Genomic DNA, 20,827 nt, shown 5'->3' on the forward strand with positions numbered 1-20,827 from the left:
AATCCAAGAAATTTTGGCTGCAACGATTCAATTTAGATTTCAGAAATCTTGGATCCAATGATCCAATATGAACCCACAGAATTTTAGATCCAATGGTCCAATATGGACCCAAAGAATTTTAGATCCAATGATCCAATATGGACCCCAGAAATTTTGAATCCACTAGCCCAATTTGGATCTAAGAAATTTTGTATCCACTGGCCCAATTTGGACTCAAGAATTTTTAAATCCGACAATATTATTTGAACCTCAGAAATTTTGGATCCAATGACCCAATTTAGATTCAAGAAATCTTGGATTCAATGACCCATTTTGGACCTATAAAGTTCTGCGTCTAAAAACTCACTTTGCATCGAAAGAAACTTAAATTCAAAAGCTCAATTTATACTCAAGGAGACCTCAAAGTCTAATTTGAATTCAAAGAAATCTCATTGTCTGTCCAAAGTTTCAATTTGAACCCAAGGTACTTCGTTCCCTAGATTCATCCAAGCAAAATTTAGGTACGCTGAGATCTTTACAGTTTAAATTGGATTTTTGCTTGCTTCTTATTCCTCATTGAATCCAGAAACCTGGGGTCAATAGCACTTGGAATAATTTATTCTACAAGTTTCCATATACGCACTATGTTGTATATATTCGGTTGAGGTGTATTAAGTTAAGTATAATAAGTTCGTTCACCTTTTGTTAGTGTACACGATTCAAAGAATGTTATAAAAACCATTCACACTAGTCATGGTAGACAAATATCCCGAAGGTGAAATTGACAGGGTTTCAAATTGCTTGCACGGATTCGAGTTCTTTATATTTTAACAAAATGAAAGTTATACGCATTTTTCAGGAATTAATTTCAAACAATTCGCTGAACGGTATTATTTCATTGGAAAATCCACTTTCCTAAATATTTAATTACGAGCAATAAAGAAAGACTGGGTTTTTAATATCCAGGGGAAGAACAATGGTTTAAATGTACAATTCTAATTTATAGAGATCATTACTATTTCCTTGGTGAAAGTGAAAGTTTTACGGGATTATTAGATAAACTCGCTTGTAGTATTGACAAATATTACTCGTAATTATATCATTTAATGGCAGCTACGGGAGAAAAACACACCTTACTAGTGTCTACTACATGAATTGTCTACTCCAGATCTGATTGCGTACTTCTGTCATGACAGGCTAGAAATTGTTAAAGTTTAGTTTGAATTTATGATGCTTGAAATTACTGAGATAGCTAGTGGATTCTGTTTCATCTAATTCTTAACTGTACTAAAACTTCCAAGACTTGTTTCAATGTGAGATTATTGAGTAATTTTAAGTGTGTAACAATGCACCTGTCTGATTTTTATTTTTTTTTTTCAGATTATAAGATAAGTAGTTTCTTAATAGACTTGTCTAAGATAAGAGTGTACAATATATCTTCAAGATGTAATTAAATGCAGTAATATATTAATTACATTTTATGTAAAGGAAGTGATTATTGACATTATTGCAATGAAATGTGAACGAAATTATCTGTTCATCTAATATATTTAAAGAATATCTATGTTTGAATGATATATGGTGTTTCAAGGTGTATTTATTATACTTAATTTTACATTCTACAATTTTGGATGTACTTTAAAGTTGGTGTTATATAAAATTACTGTACAAGATAGACAAATCAGAAAAGAATGGTAATTATTTGGTACTATTATAGTTCTTTTCTTTATTAATCCTTTTTGTGTAAATTCATGAATGAATATCTCAGATATGAGAAATAAATGATTTAATTATTAATAAAAAATATTCTCATGAGAAAAATAATTAAGTTCTACATAGGTACAAGTATGTACTATGTATCCATGTAGTATGTGGTATGTATCTATGTAGAATATGATTTTATAAAGAATGATAATAAAAATAAAATAAAATAAAATATATTCTATTTTTATGTTATAAGTGAATGTTTACTGTGAATAAATATTTAGTAAACATATGTTGCTTAAAAGATTGTAAAATATATTAATGTTTAGTATTTACAGTCATACTAGTATTAATTATTAATAACACTTGTATAGTAATTTTATTGTAATATTTAAAATCCACTTTACAAAAATGAATTACACTCAGCTACATCCGAAAGTAATAAAAAATTAGAAAATTCAATAATTGTTGCAATGAGATAAAATTTGAAATTTATTGAATTCTGATCAAATAAAAATGGCGGATATATTACAAATTTGCTTATGATATTGATTTCACTGAATATCTGTCTTTTATCTCACTGGTATAACATAATACATATTTGGTGAAATCAGTAGAATAAATGTTGTAAAAAAATTTTTAATGTGTCCGCCATTTTTATGACTGTTATATCAGAGGGATACGTTTTTTTCTCGCTTTACTTTTTCTCCCGCCTTTCTTAAGAACGTTCTTCAAGGACTGCTTATATAAATCTGAAGCACTGCTTCATGACAAATACTTGAAGTGATCCCTATCGACAGGCATACATGTACCGTCATGCATATCGAGTTATTGATTGTCTTATGCATTCGACACTTGTATCATTTATTACAATATTTGAGACTCGAGATACTCCAAACGCGTTGTTATCATTGAACATACTGTACTGATGTAAACCATGTTCCTTATGTCAAGTTCGACACTTGAGTGAAATTTATGAAATAATTCAAACAATGTGATCATATCTTGAGAATAAATGGCGAAGTCAAATAGACTTTTATCTATTAGAGATTTTTAGATGCTATGTCCAGGATATACTTATAAATCTTGTGATACTGTTACGTTCATTTTAAAAAATTGGTTATGTTTCCTCATTATATTATTTAACTATAAACAGATATTTATTGTATTTTTTAAAATTACTAAACGTTTCTTTAACAATAAATTTTAAAAAATACGATAAACTATAAACAGATATTTATTGTATTTTTAAAAATTACTAAACGTTTCTTTAACAATAAATTTTAAAAAATACGATAAATATCTGTTTATAGTTAGATAATATAATAAGAAAACATAACCAATTTTTTAAAATGAACGTAGCAGTATCACAACATTTATAAGTATATCCTAGACTCAGCATCTAAAAATCTCTAATAGATAAAAGTTTATTTGACTTCGCCATTTATTTAAAATTACTGAATTATTTAAATTTAATAATTTTTAATTTAGTAAATTTATTAAATTATTTAAATTTAAATTTTTAAAAATACAATAAATATCTGTTTATAGTTAGATAATATAATGAGCAAAAACATAATATATGCATCAGGCTTAATTCAGTATAATGATTATTAATAATACATTAGAAATTTTACACATGAGGTGTTATAAAAATATATACTATATCCAATTAAAAACAATTTAACTTGAGATAATTATCTATAGTGGATTTTTCTACTTGTTATTATTTAAAATTATTATTTTATTCTCTCATAATAAAATAAAACTTCTGTATATTTTACTTAACTGTAAGCAGATATTTATACAATAGCGACTAAATAAATCTTGAAAAATTAGTAAATACTTGTACATAGTATTTATGCATTATACATATTCATTAGAATAAATATCACCAATTTTACAATATTTTTTAAAGTATCGTGGACACATTATTTAAAAAGAAAATATATATTCAATTTAAAATATGTTAATCAGAAATTAGATCATAAAATATCTGTACTAGATTTTTCAAATTACTACAATTAGAGGCTCACTTTATTTTAATAAAATTACATTATATTCTCTTACCATGGACACATTATTTAAAAAGAAAATATATATTCAATTTAAAATGTTAGTCAGAAATTAGATTATAAAACATCTATACTAGATTTTTCAAATTATTACAATTAGAGGCTCACATTATTTTGACAAAATTACATTATATTCTCTTACCATGGACATATTATTTAAAAAGAAAATATATATTCAATTTAAAATATGTTAGCTAGAAATTAAATCATAAAATATCTATACTAGATTTTTCAAATTATTACAATTAGAGGCTCCATTTATTTTGATAAAATTACATTATATTCTCTTACCATGGACATATTATTTAAAAAGAAAATATATATTCAATTTAAAATATGTTAGCTAGAAATTAAATCATAAAATATCTATACTAGATTTTTCAAATTATTACAATTAGAGGCTCCATTTATTTTGATAAAATTACATTACATTCTCTTATCCACCTGTAAATAAATACTTCTCAATTATAAATAAACGAATTTTCAGAAATGATTAATCATCTATAAAAAGTACATATAAAATATTCTACATTTATTTCAATATAATCAATACATCATAATATATGTCATAATATTCCGTACATTTTATACGTATGGTATCATAGAAATGTAAGTACGTAATCTAAAAAGAGGACAACATTCAATTCGAAATGTACAGTAGGTTTTCCTAATTGTCACGAAACTAATCGTGTTGCTTTATTACATTAAAATAATACTTCCATACTCCATTGGTAGTATAACGAATCGGCCTCCATATATTACAATTTACGCGATCTCTGTCCACCTGTCCGTCGTTTAAAAACAAATTGACGTCAAAGCTACTACTAGAAAGAAAGTTTCGTGGTTATTAATGGAACATAAATTATACCAGAGCCACCGTGATTCATGGAATTATCCATAATATAATTCAGATTTACGTAACCACCGTTGGATCGTGGAAGTCCGCGAACTCATCAGTGCTAAATTCCTAAACCGTGAAAAATCTCTTTCCTCCGTCTGCTAGATGGAGCATGGAATTTGTTTACATAACGAGACGCGAGTAGAATTGCACGTGGAAAAAAGAACCAGAAGAGCCTTCGCCGATTCTCATCAGTCCCCTCAAAACGATACCATAATGTCACCTCGATCCAATGATGCAATCCAATCAAGAAAGTCGTACTTCCGTAATGCCGGCGTGGAATTTCTTTTCACCGTGGAACCAAGAATGAGTTCTTCAGGGTAGTTTCTCAAGCGAAAATGGAAAGAAAGAAGAAACCGAGTTACCCAGCTCGCGGCTAAGTGGACGACAGTGGGCCAATCGGGGCCTAATAATTGGCAAGAAAGAATGCGTCATACTTGCGAAAAGTGAAAAACAGCATATTAGCGATACTGTTCGAACAAATCCACGTTTAAGCCCCCTCTGCCAGTGATAAATCACTGTAAAAATATATCGGCTACTTGCCGATGTTAATTGCTGGAATGAATTCGATCCGCGCGTAGTCCTTTGGGGGCTGGCCCGTGTTCCATACAATAAACTATGCTTATTCGTTTTTCCGCAAATCCCCGAGTCACGTCGAAACTAATAACAGTCGCTATATCGTAGAAAGTTGATGTTTAAATCGACATAGTTCCCGGAGTTCGATCAAATTGCCCGTGCATTGCCACGCATTCGAAAAAGAACTCCCTCGAGTACGTGGTCGTGATCGAATCACGAAAACAGGAGAGGGAAGAATAGGCGTTGTTGCGACAGTCTGTGCGATTGGCTGCTGCTGAATTTCAAAACAGGCTATCTAATTGGTCACAGACACCATGACGATCTTGGCGAATTCGCAGCCTGCTGCGTTACGTGTGTGTACAATGGGGTACCAATTTGATAGACTACCTTGGTGCTCTTGAAATCTGCTTTTTCAAGTGTTTCGTCACGTGTTCTGACATGATAATAGAATAAATTAGCTGGGCTAATGGGACTGTTTTTATTTCGTGTTAGATAGGTAACAATAAGTCTGTGTTTGCTACTGTTTGCTTCTTTCGTCAGATTTTGAATACAATCCTATTTCTAGATGTGGTAGTTCTAGGTAATTACAGAAATTCACGTGATACTATCTTCATGATAGTGGCATAGATGGTGAATTGGCAGTTGGAATAACTTATTCTTGAAATGTATTGTTTTAGGTCTTTGATGATGTATCTTGGCATGATAGTGAAGTTAGGAACTCTATTTGTAGATGTGGTACCTCTAGATAGTTACATGACACTGTCTTCACGATTGTGTCAAAGATGGTGGATCCATTACATTGCAACGAGTGTGTCTTTGAAGTCTCTATTTATTGGGATCATACAGTACCCAATTAATAACTGACATCATAGTAATCATGGCTAATTCGTAATCTTGTATCTTAGATTACATGACATGGATTTGGTAAATTGGCAGTTGGAATAGCCTGTTCTTGAAGTTTATTTTTCTAGGTTTTCGATGGTGTATTCTGACATGAGAGTAAAGTTAGGTACGTGGATAATCCTTTCATGTTAAATACTAACGATGATTCTATTTGTACGATAGACAGACTATCTTCACGATTGTGTCAAAGATGGCAGATCCATTACATCGTGACGAGTATGTCTCTCAACTCCCAATTTATTGGAATTACATAGTACTCAGTTGGTAACTGATGTCATAGCAATCTTGGCTTATTCGCAATCTTCTATCTTAGATATACATGACACGAATTTGATAAATTGACAGTTGGAATAGCTTGTTCCTGTTCTTGAAATCTATTGTTCCAGGTCTTTGATGATGTATCCTGACATGATAGCAAAGTTAGGAATCCTATATGTAGATGTGGTACCTCTGGGCAATTACAGAAATTCACATGACACTATCTTCACGATTGTGTCAAAAATGGTGAATTCATTACATTATGACAAGTGTGTTTTTCAACTCTTAATTTATTGGGATCATACAGTACCCACTTAGTTAGTAGCTGACATCATAGTAATCTTGAATAATTCGTAATCTTCTATCTTAGACGTAGACATGTCATGAATTTGGTAAATTGGCAGTTGGAATAGCCTGTTCTTGAAATTTATTTTCCTAGGTTTTCGATGGTGGATCCTGACACGATAGTAAAGTTAGGAATCCTATTTGTAAATGTAGTACTTCTAGGCAATTACAGAAATTCACATGACACTATCTTCACCAATGTGTCAAAGATAGTAGATCCATTACATTGTGACGAGTGTGTCTTTCAACTGTCAATTTATTTATTGGGATCATACAATACTCAGTTAGTAAAAAACACTATAGCAATCTTAGCTAATTCGTAATCTTCTATCTTAGATTACATGACGTGAATTTGGTAAATTGGCAGTTGGAATAGCTTGTTCCTGTTCTTGAAATCTATTATTCTAGGTCTTCGATGATGTTTCCTGACATGATAGTAAAGGTAGGAATCCTATTTGTAGATGTGGTACCTCTAGGTAATTACAGAAATTCACATGACACTATCTTCACGATTCTGTCAAAGATGGTGCACCCATTATATTGTGACTAGTGTGTCTTTCAGCTCTGAATTTATTGGGATCATACAGTACCCAGTTAGTAACTGACATCATAGTAATCATGGCTAATTCGTAATCTTGTATCTTAGATTACATGACATGGATTTGGTAAATTGGCAGTTGGAATAGCCTGTTCTTGAAATTTATTTTCCTAGGTCTTCGATGGTGTATCCTGACCTGATAGTAAAGTTAGGTACGTGGACAATCTTTCTATGTTACGTTAAGTAAGTAACTAATACTAACTTAAGTAATACTAACGTCACCTTTAGCTCTGTTTGCTTTTTGATGATCCTATTTGTACGATAAATAGACGTGGTTCTTCTAAAAATTCGTGTAATCTATCAAACCAGTAGTTCTCCTATCTGCCAACTTACCAGACTCGTACAATATTTAATTAGTGACTGACACTGTGGCAATTTTATTCACATTTGCTGTTCTTCAGTTGACATGGCATAAGAACAAGGAGACTTTGGCTGCACCTTTGATGCTCTTGAAATCCATTCTTTTAGATCTTTGTCAGTTCTGACATGGTAGTAGGACAAGGTAGTTAACACCTTTCTTGTATAGTACTAAAGACTGATCCTCTGTTTACGTCAATGCTTTATTGCTCTCAAATAATGCAATACAGCTCTATTTATGGGTGTGGTACTTCTAGCCAATAACAAATATTCGCATAAACTACCTTTATGCGTGTGTCGAAGAAGGTGGATCTATTACATTATGACCAATCAGACCAGCATTCCTTCCTACTGCCAACTTACCAGACTCGTGCAGTATCTAATTAGCGAAAAACACCATGACAATCTCGACGAATTTGCAGTCCTTTACGTCATGCATACTATTCATGACGGTTATAAACATTTGACCACTTATTCTACAGAGTAACCAAAAAATTATGGTACTGAAATAGCTCCGTTTTTAAAAAAGGAAATGAATTTGAAAATCTATGACTTAGCCAGTGTGTTAATTGCAGTTTGCGAGGTAGGAATCTACTGTTCCTACTTGCGTTTGTATAATTAATGCTTCGCGACTAGAATTGTGGTCACGTGGAAAAAAATTAGATCCGAGTTCAGAGTAATCTACTCTACCTGTAGGTTATCCATACATAGACACGTACCCAGAATGGTAAAAATATGCGACTATCCCCAGACACGTTCGCGACAGTAAAATTGCTCGGACTGCTGTCTGTAAACATGTGTTCGCAGAGGGTTGGATATGTACACTGTCATGATTTGCTTTTCATTATTGCTATTTTCTCATGTACTGTCACCTAGAGCACTGTATTTAATACCTTCTGATTTTTCCTCATCACAAAGTATAATTGACTCTCAATCCCTACTCGTTCGATTATTATATTTCAAATTATAGATGAAAAATTATATTATTATTTGAAATAATGCAAAACACATGAAATATCAAAAGGAAATTAGTTGTTGGTGCATTAATTTATTCCTTCTTATATTGTTATGAAAAATATCGTCAATTTCATAGTAGGAAACTTGGAACTGGTACTTCTTTATAGCAAAAATCCTTCGTTTCAATATTATATTTCAAATTATAGATGAAAAATTATATTATTATCTGAAATAATACAAAACACATGAAATATCGAAAGGAAATTAGTTGTTGGTGCATTAATTTATTCTTTCTTATATTATTATGAAAAATATCGTCAATTTTATAGTAGAAAATATGGAACTGACACTTGTCTATAGCAAAAATCTTTCGTTTCAATATTATATTTCAAATTATATATGAAAAATTATATTATTATCTGAAATAATACAAAACACATGAAATATCGGAAGGAAATTAGTTGCTGGTGCATTAATTTATTCTTTCTTATATTGTTATGAAAAATATCGTCAATTTTATAGTAGGAAACTTGGAACTGATACTTGTCTATAGCAAAAATTCTTCGTTTCAATATTATATTTCAAATTATATATGAAAAATTATATTATTATCTGAAATAATACAAAACACATGAAATATCGGAAGGAAATTAGTTGCTGGTGCATTAATTTATTCTTTCTTATATTGTTATGAAAAATATCGTCAATTTTATAGTAGGAAACTTGGAACTGATACTTGTCTATAGCAAAAATTCTTCGTTTCAATATTATATTTCAAATTATATATGAAAAATTATATTATTATCTGAAATAATACAAAACACATGAAATATCGAAAGGAAATTAATTGTTGGTGCATTAATTTATTCTTTCTTATATTGTTATGAAAAATATCGTCAATTTTATAGTAGGAAACTTGGAACTGATACTTCTCTATAGCAAAAATCCTTCGACTACCAAGAGATAGTAGATCCACGAACAGAATCAGAATTTTCATGCCTCGAAACTTCTAATTAATGCAGGTGTACCTGACTGTGGTAGCTGAGGATTATTTTTTCGCTTTTAATAACGACGAAAAGGACTGAAATTATAATTCTTAACGTCACGTTGAGGAATAATAACGTTAACCACGAATGACAGTCGTCGAGTTCTTAACTGACATTAACTGTCAGGATTGATACGAATGTTTCGCATAATCCAGTGTAATAAACGTCAGATTTTTACGAACAGAGCAGGTGTCCCGATACCCGAGGCCAGTAGCGTATTTCACTCGACCCAAATATGTAGCTAACTTACATTCTGGTCCAAGATCCAAGCATAAAATGGCTCCTACAGGTATCTGTATGATCTCTTAGCTATGGAAAGTACAAGATAACTCGTGGATACAGCTGCTTTCTCATTCAACTTTCTGTATCGGTTCAATAAGGATTAAAAGTAAATTGCAAAACTCCGACATACTGCTGGATAGTGGTATCCTTTCAGCAATATCCAGGTGAAGTCTAATAAGCGAGCGCCGGTGTCAGTAGCGATGTAAATTAACGATACATAGCTTCCGAGGCTTGGCTCTGGCTATGGTTTAATGGTTTTGTATTTAGAAACTCGTATTTCCGATTACTCTCTATCTTATGTTTCGTGGAATTCAGCTTAAACAAATGTTGGCATTAAATGGACGATGAGTGCTATTAAAATGAAAGTGGTTGGCTCAGACTTTCGTTGTAATGGGGACGATGTTTAGTAAAAATCAGAAAGTGTAACATTTCGGTAGAATTATATATGTATATTTTATTCAAAGTAGTATAGAAGAAAACTTTTATTTATGGAAAAATAAAATAATAATTTTGTAATAGATAGAAATTTAATAATAATCGAATAGTTTATTGTAAATAGTAATTAATAATTTTATAACAGATTGGAATTTAATAACAATGGAATGGTGTATAATAAATAAGTAATTAATAATTTTGTAACAAATATTAATTCAGTAATAATTGAATGACTAATAGTAAACGATTAAATACCAATTTTGTAACAAATATTAATACAATAACAAATGGTAAATAATGAAATAATAATTCTGTGATAAGTATGAATTTCATAATAATTGAATATTAACTGAAAAATAACCAAATAATTATTTCATTATAATTTAATACTAATTTCCTATTAAATAATTATTTTAGTTATAATATTATTTAATATAACTATTACTTAACTGATATGAATAATGAAATAATAATTGTTTGATAAGTATTAATATCATAATAATCGAATATTAACTGATAAATAACCAAATAATAGTTTCATTATAATTTAATACTAATTTCCTATTAAATAATTATTTTAATAATAATATTATTTAATATAACTATTACTTAACTGATATGAATAATGAAATAATAATTCTGTGATAAGTATTAATTTCATAATAATCAAATAACATTAACTGATAAATAACCAAATAATAATTTCATTATAATTTAATACCAATTTCATTTTAAATAATTATTTTAATTATAATATTATGTAATATAACTATTACTTAACTGATATGAATAATGAAATAATAATTCTGTGATAAGTATGAATTTCATAATAATTGAATATTAACTAATAAATAATCAAATAATAATTTCATTATAATTTAATACCAATTTCCTATTAAATAATTATTTTAGTTATAATATTATTTAATATATCTATTACCTAACTGATTCAGGGCTAAAATTATTTACATGCCACAGAAAAATAATACATGTTTACCTGATAAATGTTATCTGGTTCAGAATTAAATCTCGTCGTAACCGATAAAAGAATAATATTTGGAATATCAATTAATGGACTGAATTAACGGGAAAATAATTATGAACCATTTACGATTACACAAAATTGCCAATGTAATACTCGAATCGGTGATTAAAGATAATCTCGTTTTACCGTACTGTACTCATAACCTTGGCGATGTGTAGCTGTCTTAAGTGAGAGATAGTAATAGCAAATTTGCATACCCAGCGCGCTGAAGGCTCGTGTACGGTAAATTCACTTCCGCGCATTAATTATGTAGAGCTTGATTTCACTAATAATTTACTGGATCGACGCGCCGTTACACGCACTTTGACACATTAATTCAGTTCCTTGTATATAATTGATTGTAGATCAATCACGCGTTTACAAAACATGGGTATTCGAAAACTGGGCAAAAATATCGCAGATATTTCGCGAATATAATTGGTTTTGCGTGAAAGCAACTTTGAAATATCCCGCTTATTGACACGAGATAAATTCAGATTGAGCATAATTAGCTACCGTTGCATCATTGTTTGCTACCGTTGAAATTTCATCGACGATTGTTATCTAAAACTGTTAACAACCTGGACGTTGTCTACGTTTGTCTTATATCTTTTATTATCTACGTTCTGGCTCACTGATTCCTCCATTTTTATAGGAATTACAGATTATTTATATTTTTTGACACAGTTTATTTAGAGTGGATAATAACCAAGTAATTTTCCCTTTAAATACTGCAGTATTGTACTATGCAAAAATATTTCTAACTTTCAGTGATATACTTATTATTAATTAAAACAAATTTGAAAAATATAATTTAAAATGTACAAATATTTTATATGTACATATAATTCAAAAATGTATTTCAATATGGATTAAAACATGAATTAATACCAGAACTATGAAAGTAGTTTTGCGTGTATTATATACACGTACATATTATAGTTCAATAGTTCTTGCATTAAATATATTAGAATATAAAATAAGTTGAAGGATAAAAATCTAATCAATATATCCTATCACCAGTTTTTAGAAAAAGATATTAATATTAAAAAAATCATTGTACCATAAATTTTCTCAGTTATTAAAAATGGTATAGTTATATATATATATATATAAAACATAAAACACTTTGGAAAATATAAATATATTGCAGGTTTCCAATTAATAAAATTTATCACCGCGATATCAGAAACCAGTGAAAACAGTATCATAAATTTACTATAAATATATAATCGATGCTGGAAACTTCCTTAAAAAAAAAAATTTCCTCAATTATTAAAAGTGGCGCATTTATATATATATAACGTAAAACACCTTGGAAAATATAACCTAAAATATTACAAGCATTCCACTTAATAAAATTTATCGCCGCGATATGAGAAAATAGCATAAACAGTACCATAAATTTTCCGTATATAATCGTTACTGGAAATTCTACTACCGTAACACGTTTCGTTCAGACGAACGTGTGATGCTCCACAGGAATGCGCGACGTGCGAGAAAAGACTGGCGATATTAGTCGAACGCCGACTGCAGCGCCGCCATTCGGCGATATTTTTCTGCGGAGCGTCTCTGACCCTCGCACCGAAACGAGTTTGAGGTTGGCCTTGTAGAGGGCTGTGTCGTACAGAGCCGCGAAGACGCGGCGGTTAATTGACAGGACAGCCGGTCGCGTGAATCGAGCCGAGTGGCTGACGCGTGCACGTGACTCGGTCACACTTTTCCCTCGATGGTATTAACCCGTACGAGGAAAGGTGTACAACCGCGACTCTCTTTCTTTCTTCGTGTCTCTCTTACCCGTGACTATCGGCCGTGCGGCCAGCACGTGCAACAGCACGTGGAATCGCGCGCCGCACGTGAGCCAGACTAGCGCGCTTGTGCAGGAATTATTATTATCCTTCGTTGCCCCACATCATCCACTCCGATGGTTTCTCCATCGTCGCCCGTCACTGACTCGTAGCTTGCGTCCGTCGACGTTACGCGTCGCCCTTGCTCCTGAATCGAACTTCACGGGAAAAAATCCACTCGCAGTCCTTGCCTATTCCCCGCTCTATATATACGCGTGTATACGTAAGTATTCGAACGGTCACATTTGGTAGGTTCAGCGAGTTGTACGCACGTGTTAAATCCAGGTGTCTGGAATGCTATGATATGCATAGCAGGGAAAAAGTTTCAAGATTATATTATTGATCAAGTCGTTATAAATACGTACCGCGAGGGCGCTAGTGTGTTGAGCGCGAAACGAGGTTAAGGTTGTTATAACAATGGCGGGTGAATGAGTGTCACTTCGAATCTTTTTCATTTATATATATGTGTATATATTTATATTTTCATATATACTTTGACGTATTATATATAAAGTTGGGTGCATAATGTGTTATAAACTGTTTTCTCCTTAACCACTGCAGATATTGATACAATTTTTTTTTAAATTAATCAATCAAAGATGGCTAATTATTTAATATGCATCCAATTATTTTGGGACTACTTTTTGAAGTTATAAAAATTATCTCACCTACTTTTTCAAGTAAATAAATATATAAATATTTATATGTGTTGAAGTCCTTGTATACCATTTATATTTTACTCATTAAAAGCAACAAATATGGATGTTTAAATACAGTAACTCCTTACTATACTATACTATAGTATAATATACTTCACAATACTATACTATACTACACACTATACTGTACTATACTATACTATACTATATTATACTATGCTATAATATAGAAATTTGTATGCTGCGCATAGTACATAGTACATGGTATGTACTATACTATACTGTAGTATATTATACTATGCTATAATATAGAAATTTGTATATATGTCGTTGCAGTGATAGCAACAAGATGAAACCAACAACGGAACAAGTTTTCGCAGATAGTATACGACTTCCTTTATTCGTATAGGCGCAGTTTCCCAGCTATTAAAATTACCACGCGAATTTTATTAGACAACTTAGAGTAGGCTTTCGGTGGATTAAACTAACTGAATAAATGGTTAGCCGGAAGTCCAGTGAAAATCCAGTGAACGCTGGTGAACTTACAGAACCTTTTATGAGACCAATCCAGTAGCCTGTCTTACAATCATTAGGGGTATCATGCACGATCAGAGTGTAGATGTTTTGTTTCCGAATGGAAAGTTATACATAATTGCATGTTAATTCGGAGTAACTTTCATAAGTCTTAAGAAAGTTTCGGTTTCATATGAACATATTACGTAATGTCACTGTCTGATGAAAATAATGATGTTGGAAACAATGAAACTGCGATGTGAGCGATATATAACTACATCGAAAATATTCTAAGAAAATTAAACGTATAGGGAGTAGTATCGCGTGAAAATCTTTACGAATTTAGGAAATTTTCAGTTATCTTAATTTCTACGAATAATCGTTCAATAATTTAATAATTATTTATAACAATTTATAATAGTGTAATAATAATTTGTTAATCATTTGATGACTTCTAATGTTACAATTAAATATAAACAATTATTTGATACAAATATTCTTTCGTAATAAATTAAATAAATAATTATTTCTAGTTAATAATTATTTCCTTATTCGATATACTACGAAATTTAAGAAGAAAGGGGAAAGAAGAGAAAGTAGGTCAGAGAAATATTATTGCCACTGATATATAAGGTGGTCCACATAATTTGCACACCTCGAATAACTTTTAAGCTATGCATTACACAAAAAAATTTTTCGTTTGAATGTAGCATGGTTCAAAAGGACACATCATATAGTACGTGAACCTCCCCTGTAAAATAGGTGGAATTTCAACGATTTTAAAGTAAATTTCATTATTTTATGTTATAAAATACATATATATTCTCTACATGAAAATATCAAAAAATCGAATGTTTGGAAAAAAGTACTGACCTATATTAACCGTAATCTAATTGTAAATTGCACGGACTACTCTGTATATACGAATCTAGTAAATAGTCTAGTGAGTCTAGTAACAAAATTGGACTACAATCCTAATCCTATTACATGTATGAATCTAGTAAATAGTCTAGTGAGTTTAGTAACAAATTACAATCCTAATGCTATTGAAGATAGGAAAAAATTGTGAAAAAATTTTTCATCGTTTAATATGACCTACTATTGTATAGTACGATTTCTTCCGGAAGTATTTTAGTATAATTGTAGAGTTTAATTGCAATTGTCTTTTTTAATGGAGACACATAATATTTTTTTAACGTCTTGATAACCAAAATAAAATCTCCAATTATTAGCTCATTTACAATATTCTTAATATTAAAATTAATTTTCCAGTAACAAAATATTGTTCAATATATTATTTAAGAATCTGTCTTAATAAAATTTATATAAAGGATAATATTGTAAAATATTTTCAAATTTACGAAGATAAATCTACACACGAGAAATCCTTGTGAAAATTTAATCATTATTAATTAATTTTTACTTTTATATAAAAATAATTCAAGGATACTATCGAATATATTAAATCACAAGCTTTTGTCAATCAATTTTTCGACAGTGTAATAAACTAAACATTGCAATAAGATCATTTAACTGATTTAACCTTCGTCTCACGGTAAACAAGCCAATTAAAGGCACGTTTTCAAGATTTAAACCTATAAAATTCCATGGAAACTCGGCACGATTAGTAACGGGAATGCCAAATAAAATATATTCTTCAATTTAAAGCCACGTAAACGTGTATATGTAATTCATATATTCTTTGGACATTTTCTTAATATGGAGGGCTTTAACGCCTCGATAGAGGGCGCAACATTGTTAGGGTTAAACCGTTACGCAGCACTCCATCGTTTGAATATTTTCCTGTCAGATAACGATTGAAACGATCGTTTGATGCACGAAAGGGAATATTATCCACAATTTTATTGACAATAAAATATAATAATACCTTATTACAACGAATAAAACTGGTTTACGGGCTAACGAGATCGAAGAAAAATGTAATCATATTTCAGAAATAACGGTTTTCCTACAAAGAGGAAATATATACTAATGGAATTCGAGCATCATTTCTAGTTTCGCTTCAAAAAATTCGACAGGAGGTCAAGATTTAGTATGCAAAACAAAATGGCAGAGAGCAAAGGATGAAATGGGTTTGCAGAGAATTCTAATAAAATTCATTTATCTGTGTAATGAAGTTCAAACACAAATTTAATCATATTTCGGAAATAATAATTTTTCTATAAATAAGAACTATGTAATAATGGAACTCGAGGATCACTTTTATACTTCTGGTTCATGAAATTTGACTCGAATTCAAGGTTTGATACGGAGAACAAAATGGCAGATAGCAAAGGACGAAATATGATAATTGGAAGAGAATTCTAATAAAATTAGTTTACCTGTATAATGAGACTTAAGCACAAATTTAATCATATTTCGCAAATAATAATTTTTCTATAAAGAAGAACTATATAATAATGGAACTCGAGGATCACTTATATTTCCGGTTCAAGAAATTCGACGAGAATTCAAGATTTAATATGCAAAACAAAATAGCAGAGTTTATCTGTACAATGAGACTGAAGCAGAAATTTAATCATATTTCGCAAATTATAATTTTTCTATAAAGAAGAACTATGTAATAATGGAACTTGAGGATCACTTATACTTCCGGTTTATGAAATTTGATTCGAGTTCAGGGTTTGATACGGAGAACAAAATGGCAGATAGCAAATAATGAAATATGATAATTGGAAAAGAATTCTAATAAAATTAGTTTACCTGTATAATGAGACTGAAGCAGAAATTTAATTATATTTCGCAAATAATAATTTTTCTATAAACAGAAAATGTATACTAATGGAATTCGAGGATAACTTCTACTTCCGGTTCAAGAAATTCTACTAGAATTCAAGATTTAATATGCAAAACAAAATGGCAGAGAATAAAGGACGAAAGATGATAGTTTTCAGAGAATTCTAATGAAATTAGTTTACCTGTATAATGAGACTTAAGCACAAATTTAATCATATTTCGGAAATAATAATTTTTCTATAAAGATGAACTACATAACAATGGAACTCGAGGATCGCTTATACTTCCGGTCCAAGAAATTTGACTGGAGTTCAAGGTTCGATACGGAGAACAAAATGGCGGGGGGCAAGGGGTGAAAGGTGATGCGTGGAGGGGAATTTTACTGTAACAATTTTGAATGCTGTCACGTACAGAGGAGCCGACTCACCGTGTGAGATTATCGTGATTAGCATCTGTAGAAGGAAGTGTTCTACTTTCATGAGAGCGAAAGAGAAACGAAGAATGGGAAAAGGGTAGGGCTGTAATTGTCTGGCATAAAGGCGAACGCGAGAGGGAAGAAAGGGAAGGGAAAGAGAAAGAAGAAAAGCAGCAAAGATTGACGCTCTTGGCTAGTTAATTGCGACGATTAGAGGTAGTAAACTTAGCGGGATTTGCCTACCAGCCTTGTGTGCACTAGATCAAATTTACCGACACGAAACAGCGCATGCTGGGTTACGTGTTATACGTGATACGATGGTCTTGCTCTTATTATGTTAATATCTCGGTTATTACTATGCACGACTAAATTTTTCATCGTGCTTTCAATTTAACCGTTGTACGTTATGAATTTAATAAGCTAGCTTGTAATAGAATTAACCCCTGGAAAGAAATATTTCTGATGGAACTATCGTATAGTAAAATTATTATTTGCAATTATTGAATTATTTGAGATGGGTTCTCCTTTCTTTCGAATTATTTAATAAATTTATCTCGGTTATTACTCTGCACGACTAAATTTTTCATCGTGCTTTCAATTTAACCGTTCTACGTTATGAATTTAATAAGTTAGCTTGTAATAGAATTAACCCCTGGAAAGAAATATTTCTGATGGAACTATCGTATAGTAAAATTATTATTTGCAATTATTGAATTATTTGAGATGGGTTCTCCTTTCTTTCGAATTATTTAATAAATTTATCTCGGTTATTACTCTGCACGACTAAATTTTTCATCGTGCTTTCAATTTAACCGTTCTACGTTATGAATTTAAGCTAGCTTGTAATAGAATTAATCCTTGGAAAGAAATATTTCTGATGGAACTATCGTATAGTAAAATTATTATTTGCAATTATTGAATTATTTGAGATGGGTTCTCCTTTGTTTCGAATTATTAAATAAATTTATCTCGGTTATTACTCTGCACGACTAAATTTTTCATCGTGCTTTTAATTTAACCGTTGTACGTTATGAATTTAATAAGCTGGCTTGTAATAGAATTAACCCTTAAAAAGAAATATTTCTGATGGAATTATTGTATAGTAAAATTATTATTTGAAAAAAGAAGAAAAATAATAATAATTATTTCCATAACGAAATTATTGAATTATTTGAGATGGATTCTCCTTTGTTTCGAATTATTAAATTAATTTATGTGTATGTGATACACTTGAACTTAATAAAGCGAAGAGAAAATGAGATAGGATGAATTAATATTTTAAAAAGAAAATTTGATATGGGACCTTATCTATTGTAAATTATATATTAAATTCGTATATGTATAAGATGCATTGAATTATCATTTGAAAAAAGTAATATTTGAAATGGATATCTTATATTACAAATTATTCAATAAACGCGTGAGATTATGATACATTTAAATTTAAGAAAGTCAAGAGGAAAATTACATTTTGAGCAATGCATTTTTATTACAGTATTGTGAATAAAATATATAGTAAAATGTATAGTAGAAGAAATTATGATAAGATTCTGTTTAACTTAAATGAGAACATATTAAAAACAATTTATTGGTACAAATAAAAGATCAATGAATAGTAATTAAATTTAAGTAAAATTCGTAGAAATTCAATTCAGACATTTAGATTAAAGATCACAATAAATATAAATATTATAAAATGTATTTACAAATTTCAATCATCTTGTATATCGATTTTCATATTTTTTAAATAATTCATTCCTAAATTGAAATTCAATTTTAATCGAAATTAAAAATTTCAGAACAATATCAATAATTAAATTATATTTAAAAAATAACACCCGAATCCGAGAAACACATTTAAAAGTTTTCAACTATAATACACGAAAAAATTTATCATAAAAGTAGGTCAAACTAATTTTCCAAATTACGACGAATATTTAACAATCCTTCACAAGCACAATCATTTTCATTCTTATTCATAATCACGGAATACATTATTCGACTCGACACTTTCTCACAGCCCAGTGATCAATAAGCAACAATTTAGGCGGCAATTTAAACTGGCCATGTCACATTCGCTACTTCCATCCATTAAAATTTACAACGCGTGGTCAAAAAATTGAGAAAAATAAACAATTTACGCGAAATAACAATTTTCACAGAATTTTCAATTTTCCGAAGTGTCTACCGAATCTTGTCATCGTAAAACTCTTTTAACACAGTGGAATCACACACGTGAAACGTCACCTGTCTTCCATCCTGTCAGCCAAGAAACGGTCAATCCGAATAACTCTCACGTAATACGATAAAAGAAAGATTGTCCACATACCTGGCCTGAGTCTCTCCTGCGGAGGGTATCCTAACACCTGTGTTCCAGTCAGAGACACGACGATCAGAATTTTGGCAACTATCATCTTCATTGTCACTCCTGGCCTGAGCTACTCTAAGCACAAATAGTCGGCGAGCGTGTGGTAGGTACCGTGACACGAGAAGCGCGTGACCGAGTGTTTTCGTTGTCGAAACTTTCGATTTATTGTGAAAGATCGTTAATTGACAATCTAAGTCTGTCGTGACGGTAACCGGCAGAGCTCCTGCCGCTGTCGTACTGTGCGATAGTCTGGAGGGTCGACTGGCGCTTTCACTGGTTTTATAGGTGCGCAGGAAAGCACTTCTTCTGGAAGGGGGGATTCTACGCGACTCTTTGATACGTTACTGGAACTTTGTGTAGTATAGGAGTCGTAAAATAGCGTTACCCCAGCTGTTAACGAATTTTTTCGGTGCCTTGATCTAATATCGTTAGACTTAAGTCGATGGTGTGTCGGTGAATTATTCTTAGGTTGTGTCCTTGAAAATTACAATTGACTTGATTTTCGTTTTTCAGTTTTAATCATTGCGTATTTTCACCTTTGAAAACGCTTGTTTTTTGGTTTTGAGTGGGTTTGTGGTAGGTTTAGATTTTTGATTATTGCGTTTCTTGATTTTTTAAAGTGATCGTTTATTGTTAAGATTTTACTCTTTTGTAGTGTATGTGTGGGTATGTGACGTAGGTGTAACGTATGCGAAGCAGATGTTCGTTTATATATTTACGAAATTTTGTTTATAATTGAGTATTTTATTGGTGGTTAGTATTAAATTGTTTCGATTTGCATACCTTGTGTATTATATAATACTAGATATATTATTTTATTATAAGTGCTTT

General features: G+C 30.8%; 1 protein-coding gene across 1 annotated transcript in view; it reads right to left on the minus strand.

The window, feature by feature from the left end:
* The window catches only part of LOC108551461 (uncharacterized), a 174,157-nt gene extending 153,929 nt beyond the window's left edge, over positions 1-20,228 (minus strand). Inside the window, exon 1 of the mRNA XM_017905632.1 lies at positions 19,958-20,228. Within this exon, the coding sequence (XP_017761121.1) occupies positions 19,958-20,048 (91 nt within the window). The 5' untranslated portion in view covers positions 20,049-20,228. The remainder of the gene's footprint in view (positions 1-19,957) is intronic.
* Positions 20,229-20,827: the final 599 nt, after the last annotated feature.

Source organism: Eufriesea mexicana, unplaced genomic scaffold (genome assembly GCF_001483705.2).
Source record: "Eufriesea mexicana isolate 0111107269 unplaced genomic scaffold, ASM148370v2 scaffold4183, whole genome shotgun sequence".
Lineage (NCBI taxonomy): Eukaryota > Metazoa > Arthropoda > Insecta > Hymenoptera > Apidae > Eufriesea > Eufriesea mexicana.